Source organism: Mobula birostris, chromosome 1 (assembly GCF_030028105.1).
Source record: "Mobula birostris isolate sMobBir1 chromosome 1, sMobBir1.hap1, whole genome shotgun sequence".
Lineage (NCBI taxonomy): Eukaryota > Metazoa > Chordata > Chondrichthyes > Myliobatiformes > Myliobatidae > Mobula > Mobula birostris.
The window spans coordinates 226,997,662-227,018,469 of NC_092370.1; the positions used below are offsets into that span (position 1 = coordinate 226,997,662).

General features: G+C 39.5%; 1 protein-coding gene across 1 annotated transcript; it reads right to left on the reverse strand.

Moving 5' to 3' along the window:
• Positions 1–667: 667 nt before the first annotated feature.
• Positions 668–20,581, reverse strand: LOC140205321 (calmodulin-1-like). The gene is made up of 6 exons (XM_072272906.1): positions 20,357–20,581; positions 17,502–17,532; positions 13,901–14,044; positions 9,726–9,832; positions 6,443–6,578; positions 668–2,631 (listed from the first exon to the last, which is right to left on the reverse strand). The coding sequence occupies exons 1-6, from the start codon at positions 20,564–20,566 to the stop codon at positions 2,603–2,605; spliced, it is 657 nt and encodes a 218-aa protein (XP_072129007.1). The 5' UTR covers positions 20,567–20,581; the 3' UTR covers positions 668–2,602.
• Positions 20,582–20,808: the final 227 nt, after the last annotated feature.

Genomic DNA, 20,808 nt, shown 5'->3' on the forward strand with positions numbered 1-20,808 from the left:
GGAGGAAGGGAGGAATGTAATCCAACCCTATAATATCAAGAACCTTGGGTTTTAAGGTGATACAAATGGGGATGGAAGCACGGAAGGGGCAAGCAGGCCTTGTTTTGTTTCATCTCCAGTTTCCTTTTGATTAGCAGCAGACTTCCATAACTATTCTTCATCTTTTGAACATTAAAGACACCTCAGGTCAAGGAAGAAATAACACCCTTGATAGCAGTGTGCAAAGAGATAGGCCAAAGTATACATTTCTGCAGTTACCTGAAAGGATGACAAATTCAACAGCCAACATAGTTTAGCATTGTTACTTAAGCTTTCAAAACCTTGAATTTTCCCATACAGCAGGAAGACTTGAACCTTTTTTAAGAAAAAATTGGAAATTGCTTGGTTTGGTACGAATGTATAATTTGCAGCAATTAACTAGTGACCATTTAACTTAAGAAATTTAAATCAGGACATACCAACATTAAATTACATGTGGTTTGATTTTGCTGCATATCAGCTTTTGCAAATAAGACCACCAAAAAGTTATTAATAAAATCAATGTATTACAAATATTTACTTACTGGTTTTAGGTTGAAGCAGTGGTCATTATGAAAATCCAACAATTTGAAGTCATGTACAGTTTGTGCAAATAATTAATAGCAAATAATTTTGGCACCAAAGAGACTTAAGTTAATGGTCTTTTATTGGAAAAAAGACTAGCATTTACAACTTGGAATGAACATAATTGTAATTTGCTGAACAGCCATGTCATCATTGTGCTGAAATCCTATGTAGATATAGTGCCTTGAAAAAGTATTCAGAACTCAACTATTTTCACATTTTACTCTAAATTTAAAACATATTTAAATAGGATTGAGTTAATCTACAAAACATTGTGCATGTCAAATCAAAACTAATTCCAAAACCTGAAAAATTAAAACCAAAATGTTTAAGGCTGAAAAGTATTCATCCCCTTTGTAACTGCTATGCTAACTTTCCTTAGATGCAATATTTTACATTACCATATCAACTCACCAAATTTAATGTAGAAAATCAGAGGATTACCTGTTTTTAATGAATTCATAATACCTCCATGTAAGGTCCAACAGTATTAAATTTTCACCAAACCAAAATGAAGACAAAAGAACATTCAAGACAAGTTAGGGTAATAATAAGAGAATTTAGGGAAGGGTACAAGACCATCTCAAAGGTACTGAACATAATGTATCTCAGAGCTCAGTGCAGTCCATCATGAAAACATGGGAAAATGTGAAACCACAGCATCACTTAGAACATACTGTAAAGATGTGGAAGATGATCTGTGGTCAGTTGAGACTGAAGTGGAAATTTTTGATCTCAACCTGCTAGCCTGTCAGAAAGCTTAAATTGGGGAGGAGGGTAGTGTTTCCACAGAACAGCCCAAAGAATATTGCCAGAACCACGCAGTAGCTGCAAATGAAGAAAATTGTATCACTGAGTGCCCCAGAGTCCTGAACTAACTTGATCCAACATCTCTGCCAAGACCTCAACACTGTTGTCTACCCCTGCTGCCCAACTAACCTGGCACAGCTTGAGCAATTTTGCAAGGCACAGGCATATCTTGCTTTATGTTGTGCAAATCTAAACAAAGACTTATCCAAAAAGACTTGTGGCTGTAATAGCTGCAAGAGGTGGTTCAAGTATGAGCAAAAGGGAATGAATACTTTTGAAGTGCTGACATTTGTTTTTTTAAATTTTTAGTTTACCATGCTTTGCAATTTTCCCTGTTTTTTGGGGGCTCTATTGTGGGGGAAATAGAGCATAATTCACAAATACAAATTCTCAGTGAAATTGATCAAAATCCCCGTTTGTAATACTCATTTATGTGAACTAAAGAGTTGGGGACTGAATACTTTTACAAGGCACTGTATATAATCTGACGGCTCCAAGTTATGGTATAGAACAGAAGATAAACATGAGAGTTCAAGACACCCCCTTTTTCATAGGTCATTTTAAAAATTCAGTGAACGGTAAATTGCCTGACATCCGTTTCACTATAGTGCAATGCAGACACTTTAACCAAGTTTTATACAGACATGCCATCCTTTTTTTAATATTTAAAATAAGATCTTCAGTCCTGGTAATTGTTTGAGCACACTGTTAAGTATGAGAATGATTCCACTCCAGGGGCCATCACACAATTACAACCCTCTATTGTAGTTTGCCGTAGCACACAAAATTAACCAACTTTTCAGGAACAATTATCCTGTACAATATACAACCGGAAAAAACTAAGCTATTCCCACAAAGAACATAAAGTGGAATTAAGAGCCAGGCTGTGCTCAACTGTCAAGCTGCATGCATGAAAAACTGGCCAGCCCAAACAGTGTAGTTATTAGCATGGAACTTCATAGAGTCCAAGTGCTTTGTTTTTAAGGTAGTACAAGTTTTACTGATGCATGGCTTGAAGATCTTTGGGGACAGGACCACTGATCATTTTACATGCAGAGTTTGTGGACAGGTTTTATTTTTTTGACATTCAGTAACTTTTGCTATACAGAAACAGAATGAATAAATGAACATTTTGCAAGAGGTAAGTAAAAGATTTCAACTTTTCTAGGAAGGGGAAAGGTAAAAGTCTTCATTTTGCAGTCATCATCTGTACGAATTCTGTGGAGGGAAACAGACAAGGATGAACTGGTTTGTTTTGAAAATATTATCAGTAATAATTCAGACATGTCTGCACGCACAGCTTCAAATAGATCTAATATACCCAAACTCAGTGTAACACACATTTCAATGCAATAGACTGTTGCAAATTTGGAATAGCCTGCAATACTTCTGAATTGAAAGCTAGAACATAACCAATTGCAGTAAAAGGAGCAGTAGAACTTCAAGCACTAAGATTTGAAAATATTATCACCACTGTCAAGATAATTATGTAAGTGACTATCATTTCAAAGGACAAGCAATTGCCTCAAAGCAACAAAATAATCTCTCATTTAGCATAGAGCCAATAAACAGCAGCCAGTTGCCCTGTTCATTATTCTGCATCACTGACCCAATACTGTCATGTTCAATGTGACCAACTCGAAGGTACCTCACTCAGTTACATGTGGTAATACTGTATACTGCAAAGAGGTCAAGTAGGAACAGTGATAACCCAGAGAAACCTTTCTTCAACCATTCTGTTCCACCATTTCTACCCCAAATTATTTATTTTTAACAGGTGAAGGTCTAACCTGATCTAGAAGCGTCAGATTGACACACAGACTAGTTTAAAATTGAATTCAACCTCAAAAAACCAGGACCAACTATACCGATGGATTTGAATTTAAACTGTATACAACACACTGCTCACAAGCAACCCAAATCCCATAAAGCAACTCCTTGCATTTAGAAGAATCTAGGATGAGAATTAAACACAACGCAAGCCACATCACCCACAAGCAGTCAGCAAAACAAGATCAATTCAAAAACAAAATTTACTGCAAACCTTATGATCTTTAAATTAACATTCTGACTCAGCACAAGTCTTGAGTTTGCTTCCTATCTGATTAGCACAGTGTCTGCTGCATATAATTATACCCATCATCTGCAACATGCTAGGAAACAGACGCCTGGTTTACATACTGGTTCTTGACATTCTGCTCTGGACTGTGTAAATGCCGAAATGTTGTGACTGAACATGTCAAAATTGTTTTTCTTTAAAAGCAGAAGCTAGGCACAAGTAGAAAAGGAAGGAATCTAGTCAAGAAGCAGGCAACATCTCAAACAACTATTCCAGAAAAGGCACCAATCTTACTGTCTCTAGCCTGGCATCATAAATGTACTGCTTCCAATCTCAAGCATTTGGAATTTTTACAGGCTCTATCATGCCATTCATTAAAATGGCCACTTGATTTAAACTTTGGCATACATAACATGCATGGGCTTCACAAGTGTACAAGGGCAAATTATTGAATAATTTTACACAGAAATGAGATTTCACACCACAAGGTAATTACAGCAAAGAGCATCAATACAACTACAATTGACCAAATCAAGACCTATGCATACGATCAGTTAAATTAGAGGGCTCAATGCTTTAAGTGTGGACAATGGAGACCAAGAAAATTAAATTCTGGAGATGGAACACCATTACATTTGGGAAATCTCTGCACCAGTTTTACAATAGTTAAATTTTTCAAAGTAGTATCAAGTTCAAAAGCTGTAAATAGAAGGAAACTTGCCATGGAAAATGGGTGGACAACAAGCTAACTAGACAATCTCAGCTGGCAAGGCTTAGACAGCACTCCAAGTGAAATTAGGAGCCCTCCCCGTTTTATGTCAATGCTTTGCAAAGTAATATGCAAAACCTAAACAGCAAGTTCTTTGATTCTGAATCAGGCAAATGAATACATTGTTTTGTGGTTCCACAACAGCCATCTTTTTTTTTTAAAAAACATTCATATGCTCACTGTCCAATTGGACTTATTTAAATCCCAGACAGTTTAATCTACAAAAGTGATCCATGGTGTAAATTGAAACCAGCAGCTAAAGCTGACCATTACAATGGACTGGGTAAACTTGGAACCTTGTCTAGCTCATTATAGAAGACCATTTTAGCAAGAGCCAAAAACACTTTCCAGGTATAGAGTGGAAAGTGAAACATCATGCAGCTTTATAAAGTGCACGTTTCACAAATGCATGGAAATAAAAATGTAGCAAAAATACATTAATTTGTCAAATTCCTCCATAGCTACCTGTTGCTTTATAATCTACACCAGATAGCATATTAAGCACCACTACAAGCAGTATGGCCCAATGTGTAACCACTTATTAGGTAGGTTCAGCCATTCTCCCAGCCTGTTTGTATAAAGTTTAAAGCAATCCCAGTGGCATTAACAGGACACTATCAATTTTAACATTAAACCTAGAAAATATCCATAAAACAAACTGAAAATAAGCATGCAGTACTATGCAGAAGTCTTGGGCACATGTAAAAAATTGTAATGCCAAGATGCTTTCAAAAATAATGGAATGAAAAGTACCAAAAAAACAGACTACCCACTACCTTTAAACTACATCAATTCTTCTCAGTTGTGATATTTTTTATATATATATACACACACATACACACACACAACTAAATACATACATTCATACACATTTAATTTTTAAAAATGGACTGGCAGGTTGTCCCAAGCATCTTGGAGAACTTGCCACAGTTCTTCTGCAGGGTTGTCCCACTTGCTTCTGTCTCTCCAGGTAATCCCAGACAGCCTCAATGATGTTGAGACCAAGGCTCTTGTGGGGACCATACCATATGTTGCACAGCTCCTTTTCTTTTCACTGAAGATAGATCCTTATGACCTTGGCCAAGTTGGGGTCCTGCAGCAGAATGAAATTGGGACCAGATGCCTTCCTAATTGGGTGAGAATCTGCTTTTACTTCTCAGCACTGAGGATTCCATTAATTCTGACCAGAGCACCAACTCCATTTGCAGAAATGCAGCCCCAAACTACAAAAAACCTGCCATGCTTCACTTTTGGCTGCAGATACTCATCCACATACCACTCGCCAATACACAAATTGCCTCCTGTTTATGCCAAAAAATGAAAATTTTGATTCATCATTCCAGAACACTTGCTGCCACTGTTCAGCACCCCAGTCCTTTTTCTAGTCAAGGTGGTGCCAGCATACAAAGCTCCCTCGGTCCACATCTTCCAGATAGCACAAAAATATTTTTTACTTTCACAGCTGTTTTCACCTTAAATATGTACCTGGGACTGTTAAAGAGTTAGGGCCTGAGATTTACAGTTTGGAGATCATTAGGTGGATCCAGCTCTGCTGTCTGAGAAGATTCTGGGAACCAAGTGCAACTTGGATGGCCTCAATGCAAAGAAACTTTGAGACAGGGACAGGCCACTGTTCAAATCCATTTCGCTAATTAAAGCCTTGAGGTAGACTGACACATTGAATCCGCAAGTGAACAAGTTTCAGTGCTGAGCACCTTCCTTTAGATTGCTGCCAAAGGATTCTGTGAGCAGCCTATTGCTGTGTAGTTTGCTGTGGCAGGCGAGTAGGCCTCTGTCTCAGAACACTATTGCAAAAAACAAAGCATCTAACAATTTATATTAAAAAATCTAGGGAGCCCAAGACTTTTGCACAGTACTGTACATATCCAATGGCCAATACTTCCAGAAAAAAGTAGAGGAAATGGGAAATATAATATTCCTTTGCCATTTCTTCTAACTTCCAGATTTGATTGGCATACAATTCCTGTAAAAAAACTTTAAAAAACCTTAACTGGAATACTGAAGGGTTTCTGCACCAGTCATTAACCACAATTGTTTTACAGCATTTTCCCACTTCAGTAGCTTCACAATGACAGGCATGTCATAGGGATGTTTCATTTTGATACCAAGACATCAAGCTTCTTGGTTCCATTTTCAGTTTGGTTTCTATTCCAGACAAAAGCAGGAGTTAAAATACTTACCTTCATAGTTGACTTGACCATCACCATCAATATCTGCTTCTCTAATCATTTCATCTACTTCTTCATCTGTCAATTTCTCACCTAGGTTCGTCATAACGTGACGCAGCTCTGCCGCACTGATATAGCCATTACCATCCTGAATGTTTAAAAAAACCTCACATCAGCAAGTCCTGAAGAGTTCAATTGAGGTTACTATCATTCAACCATGCATGTATACTGCCAAATGAAATAATGCTCCTCTAGACCAAGCAACACACAAGTAGTACTACTAGTAAATTAACAAATAATGGGCATTATAGTCTTAAGACCTGGGGGAAGCAGCTGCTTCCCATTCTAACAGTTCTTGTCCTAATGCTACAGTACCTCCTGCCTGATGGTAGACAGTAGACAATAGATGCAGTAGGCCATTCAGCCCTTCAAGCCAGCATCGCCAGTCAGTGATCATGGCTGATCATCCACAATCAGTACCCCGTTCCTGCCTTCTCCCCATATCCCTTGACTCCGCTATCTTTCTTGAAAGCATCCAGAGAATTGGCCTCCACTGCCTTCTGAGGCAGAGCATTCCACAGATAGATCCACTTGGTAGAGGATCAAAGATCGTTGAATAGATGGGAGGGATCATCAACAATGCCAAGGGCCCTGATAAATCTGATGGATCAGAGAACTCCATCCTCTCAGCAGTACTTGCAGCCATGTTTCACAATTCCTGTACAGTGATGCAGCTGGGAAGAACACTTGATGTGCTCCTGTAAAATTGTGAATTTTGGTGGGGAGGAAGGAGAGCCTGAGCAAAAAGGTGAGATCATATGCACTCAAACTTTGTTCTCCTAACTCTGCACAGATGAGCAATGTTGTGCAGTGAAGAGTGGCCAGCTTGCACAATCATCTCTTTGGACTTTAAAAAGCACTTTTAAAGTGTAGATAAAGTCTTGCAATCTAATTGCATGTTCATTTATTTAATGATACAACAGTGTAGGCCCTTCCAGCCAAGCAACCCCTATTTGACCCCAACCACCAAAGTCCAATTAATCCACAGCTCCATCTTTGGACTATGGGCAGAAACCGGAGCACTTGGGGAGGACACACGCATTTCTTACAGAACTGAACTCAGATGCCGAGCTGAAATTACATTGTGCAAAGTGCCATGCTGTCTTGCAGGCACATTACTCCCTTTGCATTTTCCCATCAAAAAAGCCCAGGACTCCAATTTAAATATCTGCTCTTACAAGGAATTCAACCCAATTTACAATCAAATTTGAAGGTCAGTACAGCAATTGGGAACAGGTCAGGAAGTACTTAGAAACAGCAATATAGCATTTAATGACCTTTGATAACTGGTCAAAGCAATGGGTAATATTTTAATTAGTGATTGCAGTTAAGTGACCATTACTGACAGTTTTAAGCAACAAAACCTGTGTCATTCAGGACAACATTTCAATGTTTGTGAATTAAGAGCTTTTATTTCTAATTTGCAGAGTTGTGCCAAAAGGTCCAATTCTGTGTTGTATAATACAGCACAGGAACAGGTTATTTGGCCCACAATCCATATATCCATCTGAAATATACCTGAAGGGAGACAAGAAAAGACCTTGATGGGTCAAACTGCAACAGTAGATAGAAAATGCATGGCAAAATGACAATGTCACAAAAGTCATGAGGGATTTCAATATTGGGAAAATTAGGTTGGTACTGGATTTCCAAGAGGGGAGTTTTTAGAATGCCTACAAGATGGCTTTTTAGAGCAGCTCATGGTTGAGCCCACCAGGGGATAAGATATCCTGGATTGGGTATTGTGCAATGATCTGAAATGGATTGGAGCTTAAGTTTAGAGAACCCTTATGAGAAAATCATAATATGAACAAAATCACCCTGAATTTTGAGAAGCTACTAAAGTCAGATGTATCAGCATTACAGTGGAGTAAAGGGAATTAAAGAGGGACGAGTTGGCCAAAACTGATTTGAAAAGAACATTGACAGGGATGACAGCGGAGCATCAATGGCCGAAATTTCCAGCAGCAAATTGGAAGGCACAGAATATACTCAACCAAAAGAGGAATTTTTGTTCCACCATTCAATCATGGCTGATCCTTTTTCCCCTCCTCAACCCCATTCACCAGCCTTCCCCCCCATAACCTTTGATGCTGTGCCCAATCAAAAACCTATCTCCGTCTTAAATACACTCAATGACCTGGCCTCTACCGCTGCCTGTGATAACAAATTCACCACCCTGTAGCTAAAGAAATTTCTCTGCATCTGTTTTATATGGACACCCCTCTATTCTGAGGCTGTGCCTTCTCTTCCTAGACTCTCCCACCATGGGGAAACATCCTTTCCACACCTACTCTCTCCATGCCTTTCAACGGTCAAAAGTTTCAATGAAACCCCCCATCCTTCTAAATTCCAATGTACAGTCCAAGAGCCAAACTTTCCTCATATGATAACCCTTTCATTCCCAGAATCATTCTTGTGAACTGCTTTGGGACCCTCTCCAATGCCAGCACATCTCTTCTTCGACAGAAGCCCAAAACTGTTCACAGTACTTAGTGAGGCCTCACCAGAGCCGAGCCTTATAAAGACTAAGCACCATATCCCTGTTCGTCTTCAAGCTCTCTACTATAAAAGCAACATGGAGACTTCATGAAGCACTGGTGAGGACTCGCTGAATATTGTGAGCACTTTTTGGTCCCTCGTCTTAGAAAGGTTGTACTGAAACTGGAGAGGGCTCAAAGGAAGTTCATGAATAAGATTCCAGATTTGAATGGCTTGTCTTATGAAGACTTTGATGCTTCTGAGCCTGTATTCACTGGAATTCAGAAGAGTTTGAGGCAACCTCATTGAATCAAATGGTGAAAGGCCAAGATAGTGGATATGGAGAGGTTATTTCCTATGGTGGGAGTTTAAAACCAGAGAACAACCTCAGAATAGAGGGACATCCTTTCAGAACAGAGATGAGGAACTTATTCAACCAGAGGATGATGAATCTGTGGAATTCTTTGCCACAGGCAGCTGATGAGTCCAGGTCATTGGGTGTATTTAAGGCAGAGGTTGATAGATTCTTGATTGGTCAGAGCACGAAGGAATACAAGAAGGCAGGAGATTGGGGCTAAGGAATGATGAAATAGCACAGCAGACTCAATGAGTCAAATGGCCTAATTCCACTCTTATGTCTTATGATCTTACGAAATATTCACCCAATAGGATTAGACCCTTCGAATGATTACAATGTATATTATACCAGCAGTCCACATCCCTCCTACTAGTCGCCAATCACCAAGCACAATACCTTGTCAAATACGCGGAATGCTTCACGAATTTCCTCTTCACTATCTGTATCCTTCATTTTCCTAGCCATCATGGTCAAGAACTCAGGAAAATCAATAGTTCCATTACCTAACAAAATAAAGATTACAGTTAATACAGATATAGACTAATGGAGAATAAATTAGTGTTGGCAGGTTGGACTAGTCAGTTTGCTGTATCTGGGACAGAAAAACAAACTTCAATCATGGCAAGATGGTTTATAACACAAACTCAAAGTAAACATTGCTATTGAAGTACGTAAATAGGAACCATATACTACCGAGATTCATCTCTCAGGCACTTAGAGGAAAATAATAAAATTTACAAAACAGGATTCCTAAACAGACTGATAACCAATGTGAAGGCAGCAGATTGTGCAAATAAAAAAATGAAAATACTGAGATGTTTTAAAGAGTCCTTGAAAGATAAGATGCCAAAGTTAAATAATATTTACAAGCAACTACTTTCTCCATTGTGTAGGAATTAAAGTGCTGGTTGGGCACAATGAAACATTGCCCAAAGCTACCAACTTAGTATTCTAAATCAGGATGTGACCCCATACAGTATCTGTTAACCTAATTAAAGCTGTGAGCCAATCTCATTAAGATATTAATAGATCTTACTGAAATTATCCAGCTAGATGGGTTCAGGATGACACCAAGTTAATGAGAAAGAATGCTGACAGTTAATTAAGCTTCTATAATAGTTTTCATTGCTCTCATTTCAACTGTACCTTACAGCACAACTTTCACCTTATTAACCAGGATACAGTGCAGTTAGCAGGATCTGAACTAATTATCCTTTTCCCATTTGGAAAGACAACATGTAAGCTTGCACTGATTGTAAGCATCCCAAGTGCACCATTGGGTTATTCCAAAACTTCACATCCCAGCAACAAGCTCAAAACTGAATCAGAATCAGTTTTACATTTACTGTTCGAAAAGGAATTTGTTATTTTGCAGTTGTACAGCACGAGGAAAATTAATACAAATTTTCCAAAATAGTGAAGAGATCAAATATTGAGGTAGGACTCAAATTCATGACCTGGGCTTGTGCAGATCATACAGCTGCTGTGTAGAAATGCCACCAATCCTGTACAAGCAGCAAGTATAACCGAAGATACTGTTGCTTGAAAATTACTGAGGAGTGGGTGAAGTGAACCGGAGAATTAAAAGGAAACAGTCCAACTTTTATCTTCAATGGTCTTCATACATCTTCATGCCTTTGTAAAAAAAATTCAACGTTCTAACAAGAGCAGGTCTCAAAATTGTTTCAGGTCAATTAACCTATCTTACTGCTTCAGTACACCCAGCAGTGAGCTACCGAAAGTAAATTCAACACCAATTTTTCCATAGCTACACCTAAATTTGCCCTCACTCAGCCAGTGACAATTAAATTTATTAATCCTGTTGCAGCTGGTAGAGATGTTGCCTCACCTCCAGTAACATGATTTCTATCAAGACCTTATTCATGTTGTTTGGGTTTGCACCTTCTCCTGTAACCACATGGATTTCCTTTGGGTGATGTGGTTTCCTCCCACATCTCCAAGTCGAGCAGATTAGTTCACTGAAGTAAATTGCCGTTAGTGTAGTGGGCAATAGAATCAATGACAATGCAGCAGTAATAACATTACTGGGAAATTAGGAGAAACAGATTGCAAAGCCATCATACTTATGGCTAGATGACCTGTCACAAGTGAATACCGTAACAAATGTTAGGCTTAGCTGAAGCTTTTGAAGTAAATTTCTTGACTATCAACGACCTAAAGCATTCTACAGCCAGTGAGTACAGCTTTGAAATGCACATATAGGAAACAAGTCACCAATTTTGCACGGGAAAATCTTATCTACTGAACACATTAGGTCTAGTTTAAAATCCTAAAAACAGCACATTAAACAAGGACAGCAACAGCAACCCTAGCCTGGTTAATCATGTTTCCCTCAGGACTTGCCAGAACCTACTGACTCAGTTAGGAAAAACATCTACCAATGCTTTTTATTTAGGCAGAAACAAGCCACTTGATAGAAACATGCCTCTCCTACCTGTAGAAACTAAACTGGAAAAAGCAGACCAAGGCTGCTCTTTTCCAGATGTCTATAGCACTTGGATGAAATTCATAAATGAGAACATACACATACTGCAGAGATTACCAACCTAAATTCAAGACTTATTGATATTAGAATACCAAGAATTCTTCCCCAATTGATCCTGCATTCAATAAAACACCACAATGTTGGACAATTGATGAGGGGCAGATACTAGTCAGCATTGGCACTGTCTTTAATTGTATTCTGGGAAGATTTTACCAATTACAAGCCAAGTAGACAGCTGTTAAATATAAACAATGACTTTCATTGTCCATGTTAGAAATCCAATGTCTGAGCATATCTGCCCAATGTGTCATTTCTTCTCTATTATATGCAACTGCCAATTAAAATTGATACCACTTTCTCCACACTGAATTGTTCCTGTTGAATGCACTAAGTTTAGAAACTAATAATCAAAAAAAAAATGAAATGACCTAATTTAACTGTGCATCCACTCAATACAAGTACTTTTAAAAGACCTCAAGCTAACTAAAACAACAAAATGTTAGGTCAGGCAGCATCTATGAAGCACAAATTTCAAATCAATTACCTTTTCAATTGCTAATTAAATCTTGCCCTCAAATCAGAACCACCCATTGTCATTTGAGTTTATTCTAATTCAGTTAATCTCATCAATAACTTTAAACCCCCACTCACTGAAGAATTTGTACAAGTCTAGATCAAATGAAGTTATTGACCCACACAAGCTTGAACACACCTTTGCCTTTGAAGCTTTAACTTTCACCATAAAATCCCCAGTTTCCCTCAACACCCCCACCCAACCAAATTGCTGTGAAGAAAGAAGAAAAATTATACACAAAGTACATGTCCAAGCAGCATCTGGGCAGAAAAGCTTTTCAGATCATTAACCCCAATAGATAGTCTATTGCCAAATGCAAGCCTCAGAAAGTCACTGACCTGTACTGTCAACCCTAAATATATTGTGCCATTTGCATATTTTTCCAGATTCTCAAATCTCTTACTATCTCATCTTTCAGTTAGTCCTGACAAAGGGTCTCAGCCCAAAATGTCAACTGTACCTCTTCCTATAGATGCTGCCTGGCCTGCTGCGTTCACCAATTTTTATGTCTTGCTTGAAATTCCAGCATCTGCAGATGTCCTCGTGTTTGCATTTTTAAAAACTATAGCTCTAATACTAACTCTCAGATTTAGTTACTGGCATTTTAACCAGCCTTCTCTATTGTACTATCAAAATACAATTTGCATTACAATACATTTAATTAATCACAAATTTAATTGGTAAACAGTAAATCTGATCAACCTCTGTTTTAGATGTTGTATTACTTTGGGCAGCTTTGGAAGCTCAGTCATTTCCTTCAAACTGATTATGCTCATTGAGGGAACATGGGCATGAATCTTAACATCTTTTACCCTACAACTTTGAGGAAAGGCAGAGCAGACTCAAAAAGGTCTGATGGAATACTCCTGTTACACCTGCACAAAAATAAGTTCCTTCCCCAAAACACGGAATGCACACTATTTGTCAATGCTGTAAGCCTAGGCAGCTCAACTGAAATACTGCACCGGCAGAGAGGGGAAAAAAAAAATCAGATGGGCACACTGTTTTCTCTGCGAAAGTAAATTCCCCACAGTCAATCCCACAAGGCCAAAGAATGCTGTGATCAGCTGTGTGTCAGGTAAATAACAAAAACAAAGTTCAAATCTTTAAAAAAAGAACCTTCACTAAAAAAAGTCAATGCCAATTGCAGTGAAGACAAGTGCATCAGAACAGTAAATTACTTGAAAGATTAATGGTATGACTTTCAGTTAACTTCCGCACAAATGGTACAAGAACTTGTTACTTCAATCTTAATGAGAAAAAACTTTAAAGTCACCAAACCTTATGCTAAATGTTCTTAACTGCATAATGCAAGATTTTCCCAATAAAACATTGCACTGAAAAAAAAATCACAGCTAAACATTGATGATCAGCACACCAATAACTGGCATTTAAAGCATGCTAGGTTTGGATAACATAAGCATTTAAGTAGAATAATTGCAAGGCAAATGCAGTCTCATGGCCAGATACAAGTAAATATTTCAAACTCACCATCAGCATCAACTTCATTTATCATATCCTGCAATTCTGCTTCAGTAGGATTCTGGCCCAAAGACCTCATTACAGTCCCCAACTCCTTCGTTGTGATGGTGCCATCACCATCTTTATCAAAGAGGGAAAATGCCTCTTTGAACTCTGCAAATAAATAAATAAATAGATCAAATGAACCACACGCAGTTTACTACACTTCAAAATATTTAATTCAAAACTAATTGCACTTGATGGCTACTTTAACATCCAAAATTTAGGATATATTTAAATTGATACTGATCTATTCTTCCAACAGGGAAGAAAACTGACCACCACTCTTGGCACTTACACTTCAATATGATACTCCCTGTTGCAATGATACGACTTAAATCTGGTTGATGGGCCAACATCAGGCTTGCAACCGAACTCAGAACCTGAGTACTTGACAACCCTTAGATTCATTCTTAAACACAAGTAGTAGGAGAAATTATGAGTTTACCATTCAGGTCACAATTATGGTCATGTTACATAATTCTGTAAATTAAATAGTACTATCACAAGTTAGCAGGCATTAAAACCATCAAAAGATCTTGTATTTCAAGTTCTCATTCACCAGAACACAACTATTATCATTTACTACCATGGACCATCATTCCTTTTAGGCATTTACTGCATTTTCATGGAAGTACCAGGTCACTTGACATTTTACAAGGCAGCAGAGCCTCAAAGTAACTCAATTTTGCCTGCATAACTCACTAATTTAGCAGTTAATTCCATTGTTCAAGACCAAAAAGTGAAGAGCATCAACATGCACAGTTAATATTGAATTGAATGATCTTTATTGTCATTATACAGTTACAATGAAACTGTTTGGCTTCCCCTCAGGCAATTAGATCCATTCAATCTAGTTTAGACTTATACTGTCCATCAGAGAAAGCAGTATGTAAACAAGACCCTTTCAGCCACAGTCCTCACAGACCATCAACTACGTTATCTTGAAGCTTTTTTTAAAAAATTTTACATATTCATGAACTCCAGATTCTAATACACCTGCATTGATCAAAAGGTAGCCAGCTTTTCAAGCAGATAACAGGAATTCTGCCGATGCTGGAAATTCAAGCAACACATAAAAGTTGCTGGTGAACGCAACAGGCCAGGCAGCATCTGTAGGAAGAGATGCAGTCGACGTTTCAGGCCGAGACCCTTCGTCAGGACTAACTGAAGGAAGAGTGAGTAAGGGATTTGAAAGTGGGAGGAGGAGATCCAAAATGATAGAAGACAGGAGGGGGAGGGATGGAGCCAGGAGCCGGACAGGGGATACCCATGATCCTCTCGTATTCCTTTTGCCTATCACCTGTCCAGCTCTTGGCTCCATCCCTCCCCCTCCTGTCTTCTCCTATCATTTTGGATCTCCTCCTCCCACTTTCAAATCCCTTACTCACTCTTCCTTCAGTTAGTACTGACGAAGGGTCTCGGCCTGAAACGTCGACTGTACCTCTTCCTAGAGATGCTGCCTGGCCTGCTGCGTTCACCAGCAACTTTTATATGTGTTGTTATCAAGCAGATGTTTGGTGTGTGGCAGAAATATGAGCACTAAGGAAACCATAAACACCAGACATGCAGACACTGGAGTACTGTGTGCAGTTTTGGTCATCCACCTACAGGAAAGATGTAAATAAGATTGAAGTAGAGAGAAAATTTACAAGGATGTTGCTGGGACTGGATGACCTGAGTTATAAGGAAATGTTGAATAGGTTAGAGACTTACTCCCTCAAACATAGAAGATTAAAAGCAGAGTTGATAGAGGTATACAAAATTATGAGATGTATAGACAAAAGTAAATCCAAGCAGGTTCTCCTGCCCCCCCCCCCCCACTACTGAGGTTGGGTGAGACAACAACTAGAAGTCATGGACTAAAGGTGAAATGTCCAAGGGGAACACAAGGGAAAAGTGTCTCAGAATGTGGAACAAGCTGCCAACTCAAGTGATTTTGACTGCAACATTTAAGTTTGGATAGATACATGAACGGGCGGAAGGGGTATGAGGGCCATTGTCTGGGTGCCAAAGGGCCTAATTCTTTGCTGTACTTTTCTATGACAGGAAATTCAGAACATAGAGGGACACAGTCCAAAACATTAGCTCTTTATTCCACTCCCATCAGTGCTGTCTGATCTGCTGAGTTCCTCCAGCATTGTGTGTGGGGCAATCAGGAAAACCACGACGGCATAGGAGAATGTGCAACTATCCAAGAACTCTAAACCCAGAACCATGGCACTCAGTGTCAGTAGCTAAATCAGTGCATCAGCAAATTCAAACTGCTCAAACATCACTTCCCTTTCTCACCTTTTACTAAAATTACTAATCACTCAAACTTGTCCAAATGCAAGGATGCTTTTAATGGATACATGGACTTTCTTTTTTAAGATCCACATTTGCAACAGAAATAATGTAGGCTACATTGATTTAATTCAAAGAAAAATATCTTTGCAACAGAACAAACCAATAATTCTGCAAACTTGCCTTTGGCAACTACTTTGCAGCCAATATAATGAATACACAAATGCAGCAAGGTTGTATTTTTTTTTGCAACAACCCAACAGGACATCCCGTGGACCTTTTCATGAGAAGTATGACTGACCTTAACCTGAGCAAATTATTTAACTGCCTCTGAACTTTCTGGAACTATCGGGTCAGTGCTGTCAGAACCCATTGTCATGCATCATACACTACATCAACTGAGTGCATCGATGGACCTAGATTAACACCTTTACTGAAGCAAATCACAAACACTAGAAATTCTACATGCTGGAAATCCAAAAGCACACAAAATGCTGGAACAGCATGTCAGGCTGAAGCAAGCTGGCCATATCATGGGGAGAAAGTTGATATATGCACTTGGATGGCTTAAACACCGCTTGCATATATATTAAAACCAAAATTACAGAGCAATTTGTGATACACATCTAAACCAAATCGAATAATGATGCTTACAGGCAGTTTCAAATTACTAGTCCCAGGCAATATGTAAACTCCATTAGAGACAACACAATTTGAAGCATAATCCAGAATAGACTTCCTGCACATGCTATAGTGGGCATGGGCACAAGGTCTCTAAACACTAGAACATCTATTCCACCATATTTACATTCCACACCAGTCCACACTCAATTTCAATTCTAATATGGCTACCTTGGCCCAAATTTTGTTTAAAAAGTTTTAATTCCATCCCAGCATTCCTCAAGACATTAAAACTTCATAGGCTCAATATGCTAAAAATCTAGATATTCATACAAGCAATTCCATTTGTTAGTTCTCAGACTAGCTCTACTATATGTTAGTTCTAAGCAAATCCAGTATCAATGTATCGCAAACAGCCATGTAGTCATACTGAAAAAGACTAGTTACAAGGTTAGACAGTTTTTTTTGCCTGGCCATGTGTACTTTGGTGGAAAATGAAGGTTAACAATCAAGAGTCCAAATCCTAGATCCCTAATCACAATTGTGTTTGATATATCACTTATAATCATTAACTTCACACATACAGCAAACAGAATGCCACAAAAGTGTGATATTTCTGCTTGCATACAAGCCCAGCCAAACTCCAGAGATATAAACTACTCACCAGCAATCTGTTCTTCAGTCAGCTGGTCAGCCTGCAGGTAAAAAAACACAACTTAACTGATACATGCCATTAAGATATTAAACCCAGAGCAGTCTATTACACCCTATAAACTAAAGCTTTTCAGGACCAGGGTAATTTTCAATTTTGAGTGAAATTACATTTTAGGTTAAGCAATTGAAACAGCTGTGTAAAACTAAGATCGCACCATAGAGTAAAAATACAAATTGAGTGGTAGAAACTTCCAGTACAAGGTCATGTAACAAAGATCTCCACCCTCATATTTTAAATATTTATCAGAATGTGGCACCAAGGTTAAAGTTGCTACAAAATGGATCTATCAAATGAATCAGATAAAAAAAAACCAAACCCAAACTTAACTCAAAAAGATTGAAGATTGTGAACAACAATCTGTACAGCAAAGCTTTAAGAACTGTGGATTGGTTATCTTGACTGATAGTTTTCATCTCCCAAACACACTCAAGTCAATCCCCTTTTATTAATCTTCAGAAGGGAGACCAATGCAAGAAATTACAGATCAACTTGCATATTCCAAAATTGAGAATGAAATTAATGGCACTGCAAAAGTGCCAAATTGAATGGACTCAACTTCTGATACCACAGGATACACGTGCCTTATTACTGCATTTGTTTTTACATTGTGCAAAAGTAGATCTGCTATACCCGCCTCACATTTATGATTACATACTGAAATTAGCTTTCACAAGAATAAACTAAAATATTCAAAACTATCTGCATGATGTTACATCAAGACACTGATAGCCATACCAACGTGTCTAAAACACCCTGTCACCTTAAAGTTGAAACCTTTCAGTTCTATACTTCATAGAAGATGGGGGCCTTGATCTACATTCCGACTTTTTAAAATCAGGCTTAATTAAAACTTTCCTTCAGATCAGATCAAATGGGTCAGCATTGAGCTATTATATCTTTTGCTTAGAAAATTAAACTTTTAAATATTGAAAACATTTTTAAAGCCACAAGATAGCCATCGCATTAGGGGAAGAAAACATCCCAGGAATGGTTGCTCCTTTATAAGCAACCTTTCAAACTTGTTAGCAATTTAAGAAATCAGAGGTTCAACTTTGATCTCACAATAAAGAATGCTGCACCTAGATAACAATTGGAGCTCTTGTGTACCAACCAATGCCCAAAACCAGTTAAAATGAAATCAGTAGCAACCTAAATAGAAAAACTGCAAATGCAATCACCGCTACTGTACTTCTGAAGACGCTGCCCCCTCAAGGGTGGTAGGCCAGAACCTAGAAACTTACTGCTGAGATCCAATTTTTTTTTTTTAAGTAATTCTTATTTGATAACTTAATTGCTGGACTTCGCCCCACAATTCATCTTCACGACAAGTTGCACAACAGAGACCAATTAAACACAAACACCAGTGTCCAAAAGTCAAGAGAAGCTTTTGACTAGGTTTGCATTACTTGTTAATTTCATGGCATGCACTCTCATAAAGCAACCTGAGTTAATAGTGCAAAAAACATGCAGAAGTCATTTAAAACCATTTAATACAAACAAAAACTATTTCTTGATTATCTAATTGTTATGCTATAACTAGCGCTAAGATTAAGCACAGCAATTTGCAAATCTTAGTCAACCTTACCAAAGAAAGCAGGACACCAGCTACATAAAACAAATACATCACTGCCAAAGCTTTTTCTAATGCTTGTAACAAAAGCCAGCTTGTCAATGGTATCCTAGGCCTGGAAAACAATACCTCGCTCTCCAGTCCAATGAAAAAACCCGTTGAAGCAATGCAATCTGCAATTATAGCACGCCACTGGAAGTTTAAAAAAATATGTGGTCTAAATTGCCTCGTAAGCCATTATGAATTTATGATCTTAGGGGTGCACATGAGACCAGAACCTCGTTCAAGCATATTAGAACAACAGACACTACCTTAATTTGCAAGCTCAAATATCAGGCCAATTAGGAACTCGCTCGAACAGACGGGGCCTCCAGGCTAAACTTAGACTACTCAACCAGAAAACACCTTAGCAAGCATGTGCACTTCGGCATAACCTTCAGATCGCACCAGGATTGGAGAAGGCGACGATTACAATCTCCTCAACAAATTAGGTGACACCTGGCCCTTAACTGACCAGTGACAGTAACAAAGAGAACTAAACTGCAGCGATGGTTTTCCAGAACGCGGCGTTCGCTGCATGCAACAGCCATCTGAATCAGGAAACCGCACTTTTTTTTAAATTTTGCAGACTACAGCCGCAAATGCATGAGATAAACACACCCTTGAGATATTCCATCTATTCTCCCGAAACGTTGCTACGATTTTAATCCTTAATGCATGGAGTCAGCTGGCAATGGAAAAGGTGATGGGGTGGGCGGCGTAGATGCATCAACCTGGCGGCCCCTTGCTGCAGCTCAACTACACAACAGGAAAAACCAGCGCCCATCCCGCCGCAAAGCCCAAAAGGCAAAGAGACGTGGTTCGCTTCCCTCGCTGCGCACACCGGCCATTTCACTACCCTCATACAAACGCCACCGCCGGACCCACCCTCCGTGCCGGGGATACACACTCCTTCCCTATTGCGAGTGAAGCCGCTTTTCGAGAACTAGCGGCAACCAACCCGAGGGGGAAGCGGGTTAAACGCGCCATCCACCTGACAGCCGCTGATACACACCGACCGCCATCTTACTTTCGACCCCCCCCGCCCACGCTCCATTACCGCGACAACCGACACCAACACGCTTCCCTTCCCACCCTCTCGCTCAAAGGCTTGAAGACGAAGGCGAGGTGGAAGAGGAGAGAGAAGAAGGAGGAAAATGAGACGTGGTCTCCTTGTCCAGGCGAAGATACGCACCATGGCAAGCGATAGGACAGGAATGCACGCTAGCTGCGGAAACGAGCTACTGCTCCACGCCTCGCGAGCCCACTGGCGCCGATTGCCGCGCGCTTCCCCCCGCGCTCCTACATATATACTGTGTATCCCTCCGCCGCCAGCGGCGGCCGGGGGGGGGTTGGGTGTTGCGGAGTGGACGAGGAAACAACCTGCGGAGGAATAATCCCTCATCCCCGACGCCTCTGCTTTCTTTTCACTCCCTCGGCGCCGACCACATCGCTGTCATACCAAGTCAACCGAGGGCCGGCGTTCCCGTCCGCGACCAAGAGGGATCTATTTTTTTTTTACGGGCGGAAGGGGACGGGTGATACGCCTCAACTGCCTGGTTGGCGCGGAAAGGGTGGGGGGGTTGGGGGTGGAGAGAGGAGGGGCGGGGTAACGAAGGAGGGGAAGTCCATCGAGCTTGTCTTACG

Bases quoted from the DNA above. Each gene is read 5' to 3' on its own strand.
- LOC140205321 (XM_072272906.1), bottom strand. From the start codon at position 20,566: ATGAGGGATTATTCCTCCGCAGGTTGTTTCCTCGTCCACTCCGCAACA. The intron at 17,533-20,356 runs GTGCGTATCTTC...TTTTACCTGCAG, and splicing joins CTGTCCTATCGCTTGCCATG to GCTGACCAGCTGACTGAAGA. The intron at 14,045-17,501 runs GTGAGTAGTTTA...ATTTATTTGCAG, and splicing joins GACTGAAGAACAGATTGCTG to AGTTCAAAGAGGCATTTTCC.